This window comes from Schistocerca nitens, chromosome 4 (genome assembly GCF_023898315.1).
Source record: "Schistocerca nitens isolate TAMUIC-IGC-003100 chromosome 4, iqSchNite1.1, whole genome shotgun sequence".
NCBI lineage: Eukaryota > Metazoa > Arthropoda > Insecta > Orthoptera > Acrididae > Schistocerca > Schistocerca nitens.
In genome coordinates this window covers 957209684-957224488 of record NC_064617.1, presented here as the reverse complement: position 1 = coordinate 957224488, position 14805 = coordinate 957209684, and the positions used below count along the sequence as shown (strand labels likewise).

Here is a 14805-nt window from a genome sequence, read left to right as displayed (position 1 = left end):
AGGAAGATTTTTCTGTTTAGCAAAAGTGACAAAAAGAAGATTTCAGAGTACCTGATGGCTCAACACAAAAGTTTTGTCTCAAGTACAGATAGTGTTGAGGATCAGTGGACAAAGTTCAAAACAATCGTACAATATGTGTTAAAAGAGTATGTGCCAAGAAAGGTCGTAAGAGATGGAAAAGAGCCACCGTGGTACAACAACCGAGTTAGAAAACTGCTGCGGAAGCAAAGGGAACTTCGCAGCAAACATAAACATAGCCAAAGCCTTGCAGACAAACAAAAATTACGCGAAGCGAAATGTAGTGTGAGGAGGGCTATGCGAGAGGTGTTTAATGAATTCGAAAGTAAAGTTCTATGTACTGACTTGGCAGAAAATCCTATGAAATTTTGGTCTTATGTCAAAGCGGTAGGTGGATGAAAACAAAATGTCCAGACACTCTGTGACCAAAATGGTACTGAAACAGAGGATGACAGACTAAAGGCCGAAATACTAAATGTCTTTTTCCAAAGCTGTTTCACAGAAGAAGACTGCACTGTAGTTCCTTCTCTAGATTGTCGCACAGATTACAAAATGGTAGATATCGAAGTAGACGACAGAGGGATAGAGAAACAATTAAAATCGCTCAAAAGAGGAAAGGCCACTGGACCTGATGGGATACCAGTTCGATTTTACACAGAGCACGCGAAGGAACTTGCCCCCCTTCTTGCAGCGGTGTACCGTAGGTCTCTAGAAGAGCGTAGCATTCCAAAGGATTGAAAAAGGGCACAGGACATCCCCGTTTTCAATAAGGGACGTCGAACAGATTTGCAGAACTATAGACCTGTATCTCTAACGTCGATAAGTTGTAGAATTTTGGAACACGTATTATGTTCGAGTATAATGACTTTTCTGGAGACTAGAAATCTACTCTGTAGGAATCAGCATGGGTTTCGAAAAAGACGATCGTGTGAAACCCAGCTCGCGCTATTCGTCCACGAGACTCAGATGGCCGCCCATAGACACGGGTTCCCAGGCAGATGCCGTGTTTCTTGACTTTCACAAGGCGTTCGATACAGTTTGCCACAGTCGTTTCGTGAACAAAGTAAGAGCATATGGAATATGAGACCAATTGTGTGATTGGATTGAAGAGTTCCTAGATAACAGAACGCAGCATGTCATTCTCAATGGAGAGCAGTCTTCCGAAGTAAGAGTGGTTTCAGGTGTGCCACAGGGGAGTGTCGTAGGACCGTTGCTCTTCACAATATACATAAATGACCTTGTGGATGACATCGGAAATTCACTGAGGCTTTTTGCGGATGATGCTGTGGTATATCGAGAGGTTGTAACAATGGAAAATTGTACTGAAATGCAGGAGGATCTGCAGCGAATTGACACGTGGTACAGGGAATGGCAATTGAATCTCAATGTAGACAAGTGTAATGTGCTGCGAATACATAGAAAGAAAGATCCCTTATCATTTAGCTACAATGTAGCAGGTCAGCAACTGGAAGCAGTTAATTCCATAAATTATCTGGGAGTACGCATTAGGAGTGATTTAAAATGGAATGATCACATAAAGTTGATCGTCGGTAAAGCAGATGCCAGACTGAGATTCATTGGAAGAATCCTAAGGAAATGCAGTCCGAAAACAAAGGAAGTAGGTTACAGTACGCTTGATCGCCCACTGCTTGAATACTGCTCAGCAGTGTGGGATCCGTACCAGATAGGGTCGATAGAAGAGATAGAGAACATCCAACGGAGAGAAGCGCGCTTCGTTACAGGATCATTTAGTAATCGCGAAAGCGTTACGGAGATGATAGATAAACCCCAGTGGAAGACTCTGCAGGAGAGACGCTCAGTAGCTCGGTACGGGCTTTTGTTGAAGTTTCGAGAACATACCTTCACCGAGGAGTCAAGCAGTATATTGCTCCCTCCTACGTATATCTCGCGAAGAGACCATGAGGATAAAATCAGAGAGATTAGAGCCCACACAGAGGCATACCGACAATCCTTCTTTCCACGAACAATACGAGACTGGAATAGAAGGGAGAACCGATAGAGGTACTCAAGGTACCCTCCGCCACACACCGTCAGGTAGCTTATGGAGTATAGATGTAGATGTAGATGTAAATGTAAATCCCCAGGATTCTCCATCCTAACCCTACGAGAAAATTCTGTAGGAATTCCCCTGAGGAATACATCGAGGGCTCTGTTTTCTGCTTCTCGTAGTAATACACGATCCGCACCAGGATTACCCGATAATTCATAGGTCTGCGAATTAATTTTCCGTATCCTATCTGAAAAAGTCTCCTCTGTCTCATTGAGCTTCTGTGTCAAATCAGCTAACATCTCCCTAAAAAATCTTGCACTATTCTGCTTACGATATCTTTGTCGTAACCCATCTACCAATTCTTCAAACGGGCTCGCCTTACTAAGCGTCTCATAGTACATCACGAACTTCTTGGCTTCCCCTGCAAGTCGCAAATTTGCCATACGTAACGTAGTTACGTCCGACCAATTGCTCATTGCAGCTGTTGCCGAAACATCGTTAATGAACGCTGTGACACCCTCTGTTGTTTTACCCGAGGAAGGCGTGATCAGGTTAGCTACTGAAGGATATATTGCAAGGTTGGACATTGCTACTGACTTGCACTCACTTGAACCCGTTTGCGACTCTTGCGCCGAACGCAAGGTCTCCATTTGCGTCATTAATTCTACATGACGTAACTTATGTTGCTCATTCTTTTCTAACAATTTTGAGAGTTGATCCGTCAGAGCAGCTATACTCACTTCAGTACTAACGGATCTTGTTTTCGGCATGATTTGTGCAAATTACCAACAACTTACTCTATACTGAATTTACTCTTCAGAACAGTAACTACACTAGCTACTCAACCCTTTTGTCACAGTTGAGCACCATATACAAGAAGACAAACAAGACTCACAATGAACAACTAAACAAAATTAATCCTTCCACCTTGTTATTGCCCAGTGAACAATTGTGCTCTGCGTGACCATACCGTCTCCAAATTGAACATTCTACTGGTAGAACCTTCGTGCATGGCTCCCCTTCTCCCGTTATATTACACACAGTACATCCGACTGGTACCAAGTACGTTTCCCAACTGTTTCCCTTATAATCAGATAAATCTGCTGTGTCCGCAGGTCTCACAAAGTGCACTCCCAACAACTCTGTGGTGTCAGTCCTGCAGTGGCGGTGTCGACGACTCCAGATACCAGATCTGCAGGCCAGTGCTGAAGTGGGCGGTTCGAACACTACTGATACCAAATCCGTAGGCGGTGGGCTCGAGGACTTTTGACACCAAATCTGTAGGCGCCCCGGTGGTCCCGGTCGCCTACGATGAATTGGAAGCCGAGTGGTGACCTCTCCAGTTGTCAGGATGCTAGGAAATGACTGTGGACGCGTCAGAAAAGCCAAAGAAACATTATTAATCCATGACACCTTTATTCCTGCCGAGTACAATGTGGCCCATGTAACACAGGCTGGCTTAGTTTGGAGATATCAACGACCTTCCCCGAGTCCTCGCTGACTCGTAGCGATGACACCAGCTCCGGGCCGCACCAGTCTTGCTAGCGCAGCGCCGCGTGCTATGATGTAGCGGTGGAATGCCCTTACTTCGGCCGTGCGTGGCTGGCGGCGTCTGGCTGGCCGCCCGGCTCGGCTGCGTACAGCAAGCCGCTGCGCTTGGAGGCTCCGGGTTGGAGTCCCGGCGCTGTCAGCACGAAAGGCGTTCTCGTAGTGCGGAGTGTACTCTATCCCACCCCGTCTTCTTCCCTGCTCCTCCTGGTGGCTCGTCTGCGGTGGACGGGCGGAACGGGCTGCAGTCCCACAGCGTCGTCGGCTCACCCGGTTGCGACGGCGGATGCACAAGGGCTAGGCCCCGCACGATCACGACGACGGCTCACTGATGTGGTCAGCATTGGCGGCGAGCGAGTCTGCCGCGATGTCTGCTAATCCCGGGTTGATGATTGACAGCGGCAGTAGAGAGGACCAGAGCTGGTACTGTCCCCTCACGTCTGCTGCTGGATGGGCCACCCTTACTGCAACATCTCCTTAGTAAAGATTAACATGTCGATCACCGAGCTGAGCGCTACGCAGCGACCCAGTACACATCTAACTGCAAGTCTAACTGCGAGTGCCTTGTTGATATCAAAGCTGGCATATTTAAAGGGAGCACGAGCGACGTCCTGACGTCATGCTCGTTTGTAATGAACGCATTCGTTCCACTTATACTGCTGATTTATCTGTCGTACTCGCCCCTTAGGTATTCTTGTGACAGAGTTACGTACTGTTACGGCAAACTTACGCAAAGTTGTGAAATGCAGTACAGCTGACGCTATACCTATGTCTTACACTCTACGAAAGTCTCCGTCTAACACAAACCCACGTGCTAAGCAATTCTCTCTCTCCTGTTGTGCGTAACCAATCCATTGCCCCTGCGTGACGACACATTCCGATACATGTAATACCCTCTTACCTCTTGGCTAACCTACTGCCTCTGGCTCTCGGCATAGGCAACGAAACTTTGACAATATTCCACGTTTCCAACTCTTTACTATTCCGCGACACTGCATGAAGCATTGATTTTATTCCCACTCTTTCTTACGAGACCGACTGTCCCAGATGAAGTAGGGAAATTTGGTATATCCTGACGTCGCAGAAACAGACCCAGCATCTCCAAATTACCGTGCACCAACCAGTTGTAATCCTCATAATGAACATCAGTAAGAAGCACCTTCATGTGGGCATACGTTTTCTTCATGTGCAGTTATTGAGGCATACATGTCACCACTGTGCAGCAGATCTTCCTTCAGGATTCTCTTAGATGATTCTATAAACAATCTCCTGTCATATGGCACATACGGAATGTTTAACTCACGTATCAAACGTTGTACGTCATTGGAGTATACTAACAAGTAGTTTCGAGCAAAATATTGTCTGAATATCAAGTCTCTTTTTCTGTTAATTTCCATCGAACGTACCAGCTGCTCAAAAATGTCTTTCATTCAGTCTTAACACTAGCAGCTCGCCTTTATTCTTCGCCAACCCTGGATCACAGACTAAATCATTTAGGTATGGCTGAGTGAACAGAAGAAGGTTCTCATCTGTGCATACTTCAAAATCAGTGTCATCTGTGTAATGCAGAGAATCTCTGTCTTCACTGTCGTCTGCATTTAGTGTCTGTGGACGCTGTGGTATAAGTATATCCAGGCAATGAATGCAGATATGCGATTTGCATAAAATGTGTTTCAGTATTATTTTCGAATACAGGTGGTGAAAATATGCAAAGGGCCCCTACATTTCCAAAAATTGTTTTTGCAACCTCACAGTCTGTTGCAGTGTGTCGACACTGTGTTCCACACATTTCGAGCCGGCCGAAGTGGCCGTGCGGTTCTAGGCGCTGCAGTCTGGAACCGCGAGACCACTACGGTCGCAGGTTCGAATCCTCGGGCATGGATGTGTGTGATGTCCTTAGGTTAGTTAGGTTTAACTAGTTCTAAGTTCTAGGGGACTAATGACCTCAGAAGTTGAGTCCCATAGTGCTCAGAGCCATTTGAACCACACATTTCGAAAAGTCGTTTCGGTGACAGGTAGTATTCCAGTCTGTCAGGAAACTGATCGCACGTGAAAGACTCACAGCAAAGGTGGACAATGTATGGTGCACTGAAATTATACTCATATTTGAAATTTCATGATATTCTTTACTTTTTAATGATGTAATACTTGATTCAGTTTCATCTTTGCGGCTCTGTAGCAGCATGTGATGTAGATATCCTGTAACATGAGCATTCTGGAGATTTAACATGTCGGCAATTGACAGGAACTGAGACTTAAATATTTTGCACAATTCTAGTGGACCACTAACAGTCCCATTCTCACAAAACGGAGCTGTAATATGTAGGGCACTTATTTTCTGCTCTGATAGTCCTTTCACAACTTACAATAAGGTTTTAATTTTAGTATGAGAAATTTCTGTTCTCTTAGTGTGATGTATTGGTTTAGTATGTCTGATGACACATTACTTTTATTTACAATAATATCTGTAGTAGAATTCTGTCTGTCCTTTATATTGTCATGGAACTTCTGTTCCCTCCTACATCGTATTCTAATGCCATTAGTCATACAAAACATATGCTTAATAGTACTGCATAAATGGTTCAAATGGCTCTGAGCACTATGGGACTTAACATCTATGGTCATCAGTCCCCTAGAACATAGAACTACTTAAACCTAACTAACCTAAGGACAGCACACAACACCCAGCCATCACGAGGCAGAGAAAATCCCTGACCCCGCCGGGAATCGAACCCGGGAACCCGAGCGTGGGAAGCGAGAACGCTACCGCACGACCTCGAGATGCGGGCAGTACTGCATATGTACTTGTGTTTTGTAATGGGAAACAGCCACTAATGATGTACCAGCAAATACATTAGGTAGAGTCAATCGTGTATTATATGTCACGGGATAGATTCCTGTATAAACATTTGAATAAATGCGTTAGTATTGTCGTTGAAGGCGTCAATGTTGTAGACTTCTTGCCAGGTTAGCTCTTCGAGAGTGGTTTATACACTCCTGGAAATTGAAATAAGAACACCGTGAATTCATTGTCCCAGGAAGGGGAAACTTTATTGACACATTCCTGGGGTCAGATACATCACATGATCACACTGACAGAACCACAGGCACACAGACACAGGCAACAGAGCATGCACAATGTCGGCACTAGTACAGTGTATATCCACCTTTCGCAGCAATGCAGGCTGCTATTCTCCCATGGAGACGATCGTAGAGATGCTGGATGTAGTCCTGTGGAACGGCTTGCCATGCCATTTCCACCTGGCGCCTCAGTTGGACCAGCGTTCGTGCTGGACGTGCAGACCGCGTGAGACGACGCTTCATCCAGTCCCAAACATGCTCAATGGGGGACAGATCCGGAGATCTTGCTGGCCAGGGTAGTTGACTTACACCTTCTAGAGCACGTTGGGTGGCACGGGATACATGCGGACGTGCATTGTCCTGTTGGAACAGCAAGTTCCCTTGCCGGTCTAGGAATGGTAGAACGATGGGTTCGATGACGGTTTGGATGTACCGTGCACTATTCAGTGTCCCGTCGACGATCACCAGTGGTGTACGGCCAGTGTAGGAGATCGCTCCCCACACCATGATGCCGGGTGTTGGCCCTGTGTGCCTCGGTCGTATGCAGTCCTGATTGTGGCGCTCACCTGCACGGCGCCAAACACGCATACGACCATCATTGGCACCAAGGCAGAAGCGACTCTCATCGCTGAAGACGACACGTCTCCATTCGTCCCTCCATTCACGCCTGTCGCGACACCACTGGAGGCGGGCTGCACGATGTTGGGGCGTGAGCGGAAGACGGCCTAACGGTGTGCGGGACCGTAGCCCAGCTTCATGGAGACGGTTGCGAATGGTCCTCGCCGATACCCCAGGAGCAACAGTGTCCCTAATTTGCTGGGAAGTGGCGGTGCGGTCCCCTACGGCACTGCGTAGGATCCTACGGTCTTGGCGTGCATCTGTGCGTCGCTGCGGTCCGGTCCCAGGTCGACGGGCACGTGCACCTTCCGCCGACCACTGGCGACAACATCGATGTACTGTGGAGACCTCACGCCCCACGTGTTGAGCAATTCGGCGGTACGTCCACCCGGCCTCCCGCATGCCCACTATACGCCCTCGCTCAAAGTCCGTCAACTGCACATACGGTTCACGTCCACGCTGTCGCGGCATGCTACCAGTGTTAAAGACTGCGATGGAGCTCCGTATGCCACGGCAAACTGGCTGACACTGACGGCGGCGGTGCACAAATGCTGCGCAGCTAGCGCCATTCGACGGCCAACACCGCGGTTCCTGGTGTGTCCGCTGTGCCGTGCGTGTGATCATTGCTTGTACAGCCCTCTCGCAGTGTCCGGAGCAAGTATGGTGGGTCTGACACACCGGTGTCAATGTGTTCTTTTTTCCATTTCCAGGAGTGTAATTCTAGGGCAATAAACATGCCACTACTCGCTTTGCTCATCTTCATGACCTCCCCTCAGTCCGTCTGAGAAACTGACCTCTCCTGCCATGACGAATGAAATACAACTCAGGAGAATGACAAGTCATTACTATCATATAGACTTTGGTGGGCGATTTTCGTGCAGAAGCTTCACAGTATGGGACAAGGGGATCTAGTTATCCTCTTCCATTAGTAACCGCAATGCTAAATCAGTGTGTGCGCGATTGATCGGCCTCTTCACACCAAGCACAGAGGATAGTGATACATTTAAATTGGATGACCAAAATGAGCAAAAGCAACCACCTGTCTCACACTGAAACTAATCTTTATCTTTGGTGTTCCTTCATGAAAGGCAGAAATGTGACACTCAGCCGGCCACTGTGACCGAGCGGTTGTAGGCGCTTCAGTCCGGAACCGCTTCGCTGCTATGGTAGCAGTTTAGAATCCTGCCTCGGGCATGGAGGTGTGTGATGTCCTCAGGTTAGTTAGGTTTAAGTAGTTCTAAGTTCTAGGAGACTGATGACCTCAGATGCTAAGTCCCAAAGTGCTTAGAGCCATTTGAACCATTTTTTGTGACACTCAATTACCCTCAGGGGATGGCAGCGTTGGCGCCTCATCGCCTTTCCTCTGCTAGACTGGACCCCCTCTCTCCTCACAGAAGCATGAAGCAGGCCGCAGACGCACACACCGAGTGTGCCATCAGCTGTCAGTGCAGAAATACCGATCCATACGCTGAGAACGAAATGTATTTTAGCCAGAATGATATTTTCACTACGCTAAGCCATGTCCCTGCAATATCCTTTTTTTCCAGGAGTGCTAGTTCTGGAAGGTTATCAGAAGAGCTTCGGTGAAGTTTGGAAGGTAGGAGACGTCGTACTAGCAGAATTAAAGCTGTAAGGACGGGTAGTGAGTCGTGCTTGGGTGACTCAGTTGGTAGAGCGCTTGCCGGCAAAAGGTCCCGAGTTCTAGTCTCGGTCAGGCACATAGGTCTAATCTGCCACGAAGTTTCGAAATGTATTTCATCAGAAACTTTTGTTATTGTTCACCAAATGTTTGGTTTTATTGTATATGACGTTACACTGGTGCGTCCTCTTCGATGAATGGCTGCCTCATATGTTCATGACTGGATGATAGTACACTATACGGAGTGGCACAGTGGTTGATGTACGTAGATGATCTGAAGATGCCAATTTAAATTGCTGAAACTAATCGTCTATAATTCTGTTTATTACGATCTGTACAAATAAGACTTCACTAGCAAGAAGACCACATTTTTCATTTAAAATTGAACACTGATGATGTAAGCAGCCTGGTAGTTAAGAGAAGCGAGATGTATAGTAAAATGTGAGCAACGATGTGTATTAAAAAATCTCCTTGGACTTCCAGCGATTAAAATTCCACGAGCTTCAGACCGAGCTCTCTTTGGTCATTGCTGCTGCGGGAACGATGAAAGCGGAACTAAAACATTACCATATTTGTCGAAGAAGCGATCAACAGTAACGTTACAGTGAGCGAACGTGGCAATACACCGATCAGCCAAAACATTATGACCACTGCCCACCGCAACGCCTGGTTGCGCTGCGGGCACGTGATGCGATAACGAAGGTATATAAGCGGAGCAGACACGATCGGGGGATCAGCCTAGCGTAGATATGGGCTGAAAATATGGAAATTCATTGAGATAAGAGACTTTGACAAAGGGAAGATTACTGTTACGTAGATCCTGTGAACAAGTATCTCGAAAACGGGTCGAATGTTCAGGTGCTACTGTCATGAGCATCTACGGATAGATGTAGAAGGACAGTGGACCTACTATTAGGTGCTAAATTGCTGGACATCCACGGTCTCCAAGAAAGTGTTATCGGAGGCTTGTCTGCTCTGTAAAGTAAGATAAATGGTGATGTGAGGCATCTCTGCCGAAAGAGCACAATGCTCGTACACGCATGAGTGTTTCAGAGCACACCGTCCATCGTACATTGTTTTACATGTAGCGCTGCAGCCGACCACCCACACGTATTCACATGTTGACCCAACGAATTTGTCAGTCACGATTGTGCTGCCTACGGAATCATCGGAATTCGACCGTTGATCAGTGGAAACTTGTTGTCTCTTCGGGTGAACTGCATTTTCGCTACACTAGGTAGCTGGTCGTCGTCACAAACGCCGTCATCGGGGCGACCCGAAATGTTCAGCGCGCCACTGACGCAGGCTGTTGGGAGAAATATTATACTGTGCGAGACATTCTCATGAGCATGCTTGTGACCTGTAGTAGTAATCGAAGATATGCCGACAGCTGCGAACCATCTGCATCCTTCCATGCTTGATGTCTGCCTCGAGGGCGATGTTATCTTTCAGCAGCATAATTGACCGTGTCTCAGAAACGTGCTACGGTAAATGGAGGAGCATTAAACTGAACTCCCGTTGCTGTTTTGGTGACCAAACTCGCCTGACGTAAATACTATGAAACCCATCTGGGGCGCTATCAGGCGCGATCATAGCATACACAAATCAGTGACCCCTTATTTATGCGAATTGCATGACCTGTGAGTAGACATCTAATGCCACATATCTCCACAAACCTACCAACAAACTGTCGTATCCCTACACGTAGAATCAGTGATGACTTTCGTTCCAAAGACGTACAAACAAGCTATTAAGCAGTTGGTCATAATATTTTGACAAGTGTATATCGGCGAGGCTACGGCGACGCGAAAATCGTTTACCACTATACAATGGCCAAGGGGAGGTCGGTCTAAAGCTCGTACGATTTTAACCACCTGACGCTGCGGGAAGCCCAAATAGTTTTTAATAAAGTAAGGAATGTGATATTTGCTCCAGGAGACGCTGCGTCTGTATCCTGCAATACCAAATCCGCCGGTGAGCACCGAGGAAGACATCCAGCTGGAAGGAACTGGGTACGTGATACCACGTGACAGCCTCGTGCTCGTGTCCCTCATCCTGCTCCACCGCCGGCCGGACAACTTCCCCGATCCTGACAAGTTCGATCCGGGCCGCTTCCTCGAAGGGGGCAGCGCTCGCTCGCTACCACCCGGCAGCTACCTGCCGTTCGGCGACGGCTCCCGCAAGTGCGTTGGCGGCCGCTATGCCTTCCTGGAAATGAAGACAGTGCTCGCGGCCGTCCTCCGTCGGTTCCGGGTATTTCCCGGTTCCAGCAGGGAGGAGCTGGAACAGGTGGAGCTCTCCGTAAGTGGGTCGCCAGTCACTGGGTTCCGTATCATCTGCATCCCCCGGAGCGACCAACCAGCGAATTCTGTTCCACACGCTGTAAATACATGACATTGTGTCATACAGAATGCTGTGTACAGTAACAATAATTACAAGTGATATCTGGCTTTCTCGGCATAATCTAACAGCGAAATCTTCTCGGGTGATCATCCTAGTGGTGGAGTCGTCTTATCGCAACGTTTCGCTAAGTTTCGTAACCGTCTTTGCTTGAAGATGATAGGTACGAAACACATCGAAAAGTTGCGAGAAGGCGACGCCACCGCTCGACTGATCACCGGAGAAGATTTCATAATAACAATGATTATGATGTGGGGATATGAGCTAATTCTGTCACACTGCATTATGGAATCCGATTTAAAGTAGTCGGCATCTGACAGCTCGTGGACTGGACTGTTACCGCCAGCGCCGGCCGGGGTCGTCGAGCGGTTCTAGGCGCTACAGTCTGGAACCGCGCGACTACTACGGTCGCAGGTTCGAATCCTGCCTCGCGTATGGATGTGTGTGATGTCCTTAGGTTAGTTAGATTTCTAGGGGACTGATGACCTCAGAAGCTAAGTCCCATAGTGCTCAGAGCCATTTTATTACCGCCAGTAATACACCGATACGAGGTTGGTACGGTAGGGTCCTACTACACAGCCACTTCAAATGCGCAAAGACTTGTGTCTTCCAGTACTGAAGCAGGAAACGTTTTGGGAAACGAAAATAACATCTAATTTTTTTAAAATGTAGCTCCGGCCATAAGTAACTTAAGAACAGATTTTGACATACCTAGAGGCACTATAACGATCTATACCATATGCAACTTTTTACGTAATTTTTGTAAGACATCGAGGCTTTGACTTCCTACCTAACATGAGTTGACAGAAGCGCAAAAATAAATACTGTTTCACGAATGTTATAAATAGCAAATGGAAAACGCTACGCAACTTCGTAAAATCTGTTGGTGAACGAGGTAGGTTTGTAATCAATCAAAACAAAGTAAGTCAGTGAGTTCAATAGTTTTACATGTACGTCCTGGAAAGTTTCAAATTGTCTCCCGGTCGGTAAAATTTCATTCGTTTCGAAAAAAGTGATTTACCCTTTTCCTAATCGACACTAAACACAAATTTATGACATGGTTAGACGCACTATGGAGAACCATAGGTGAATTTTAAAATTTTTGACGCGATTTTTGTAGTAGATTTTAAAGTAGTTTTCGATCAGCGCAAAGAGTGGAGAACACTGATGACAGTAGGCAGATAGTAATTGTCGCGATAGCACTCTAACTTCCTGCCGCCAGCTTCAGATGCTACCTAATTTAAATAAGGCTATAGTATCTACTATACCCTTAAATCGTTTCGAAAATGTTTAGTTATTTTACTTAAGTTCATACTTGATTCATTAGTCATTCTTCTTCGAACATTGTACACAGCATATACGTCTGTAATGACATTCAGGGCACATATAATATGTCTTGTTAAGAAAAATTCCTATACATAAGTCACTTTCAGGAACTTGCTTCATAAATATTGCGGGAATTGAAAGTATTATTGATGTGCGGTTTTCATAGAATGGATTGGTAGTTAGAGGCTCTTATTTTTAGGCAGTCAACAGATTTTAATAGTACTTATAATAACTATGTATATTTGTTTAGACGGAACAATGCCTATTAAAGTAAACAAACTAAAAGTAGGGCAAATCAGACTGTCGGTGGTGTCTGTTGCAGGATCGTTTGCGAGATGTCGTATTTGGAAGGTTCCCACATTGACTCTGGTTCAATAGCTGTGGTAGCACACACTAAAATTCTGATCAGTAACGAGACAATTGATCATGACCAATGAGCACCGGCAGTGTCAACACACGATTCCCCTTTAGTATGGAACGACTGCTGCACGAGCATTTCAACAGAGATGTCCGAGCAGGTTGTAGTAATAGGTCGTTGCATATCATCGGGTGTGGTTGGTACATTCTTATAGATTGCAACTTTCAGTTTTCTTCACAGATCCCGAGATCGGGCTGGCTAAGGCACTAGCTCTCTGCGTCTAATACAACGATTTGGAAGTAATTCGTGAAGACATGCTATAGTACCACGTGCACTAATGGATGGGCAGGTATAATGTTGGTACCGGAAGTAGCTCCTAGTCCGAAAAGGAACATGTTCTAGTATCCGAGGCCGTGCTGGGTAGCCGAGCGGTCTAAGGCGTCTTGTCACGTTCCGCACTGCTTCCCCCGTCGGAGGTTCCAATCCTTCCTCGGGCATCATGGGTGTGTGTGCCGTCATTAGCGTAAGTTAGTTTAAGTTAAATTAAGTAGTGTGTAAGCTTAGGGACCGATGACCTCAGCCGTTTGGTCCCATAAGACCTTACCACAAATATCCATTTTCTAGCATCTGTGGAAGACGGCCTGTTAGGAGGCTGCGATAGCTGTGCGCTTTCTGTGCTCCGTCCGTGAAAAATGGGCATATTAGCTAATGGGCCACTATTCCCCAACATGCATTTACACTCTGTGGGCACTGATGTTCCATCTGACGAAGGCAATGCGTATTGTCAACAGACCAATAATGTATGTTTCGGCCGTTTACATGGCCATGATTGGAAAATGTGGCTTTATCACTAAACAAGATATGTGGCACATCTGAAGTATTCTCTCTTAATGCCCATGTACGGAAGTTAACACGATTATCATAACTGTTCCCATGCAGCTTTTAATCAACTGCAGCAGCAGCAATAACATTCATTTCTCCTTCTTCTGTTGTCACTTGTTTCCTTCTATTACGTAGTCTAGGTGTTACACTGCCACTTTCACATAACTGGTTGAAGAAGTTGCTAAATAATTCCGAGATGGGTGTCTTCTAGTGGAATATCTTGCCACCTACAACTTACAAGAACGAACTGCATTCTTCTTACGCTCTCCGTGCGCTATAAGCATGTCGAGTTTTTTGCGTTGGTAAATCCCAACGTCCACTCACGACTTGGACTATCACACACTAACTGATTAGCAAGCTGCAATGCACAAGTACACTGTAAGCAAATATAACATCGTACCTAGGAACTACACAGGTGGCTAGCGCAGCTGAGTGTTGATGTGGAAACTGTTGAAAATATGATATCTTGTAAACGATTGGCACTAGAATTCTTCAACAAACACCGCTGATATTCTCATTTATCCTACTTTTAGGTTATCAACGTCAAAATGGTTTGTTCAATTTAGAAAAGTGTATGTTTGCACAAAAATAGACTTTCTAAGTGTTATTACAATATCTTGATTTTGTGACAATGAAAGCCCCTTACTCCCAAACCATTCTCTGAAATATGTACGTCAGTAGGACTTTCCATTTCCGCAATATTTACGGTGCTAGTTTTAGGTAATTCTCTCTTCATTTTCTTCAGTTAATAAATTACAAATGTCACCCCCGGAAGACGGTAAAGTGAATGAGAAAACTATACAGCACTTAATGATACTTTAATTGAAAATAACCAACAAAACATTATCACCGCTCGTGATTTCCTGTCATTTGTTTCATTGTACATGTTAGACAGCTTGCTTCAATACATGTATCTGTTTTCAT

General features: G+C 46.0%; 1 protein-coding gene across 1 annotated transcript in view; it reads left to right on the top strand.

Annotated features, from left to right (window-relative positions):
• LOC126252718 (cytochrome P450 4V2-like) overlaps positions 1-11309 on the top strand; it is a 104251-nt gene extending 92942 nt beyond the window's left edge. Inside the window, exon 3 of the mRNA XM_049953621.1 lies at positions 10851-11309. Within this exon, the coding sequence (XP_049809578.1) occupies positions 10851-11309 (459 nt within the window). The remainder of the gene's footprint in view (positions 1-10850) is intronic.
• Positions 11310-14805: the final 3496 nt, after the last annotated feature.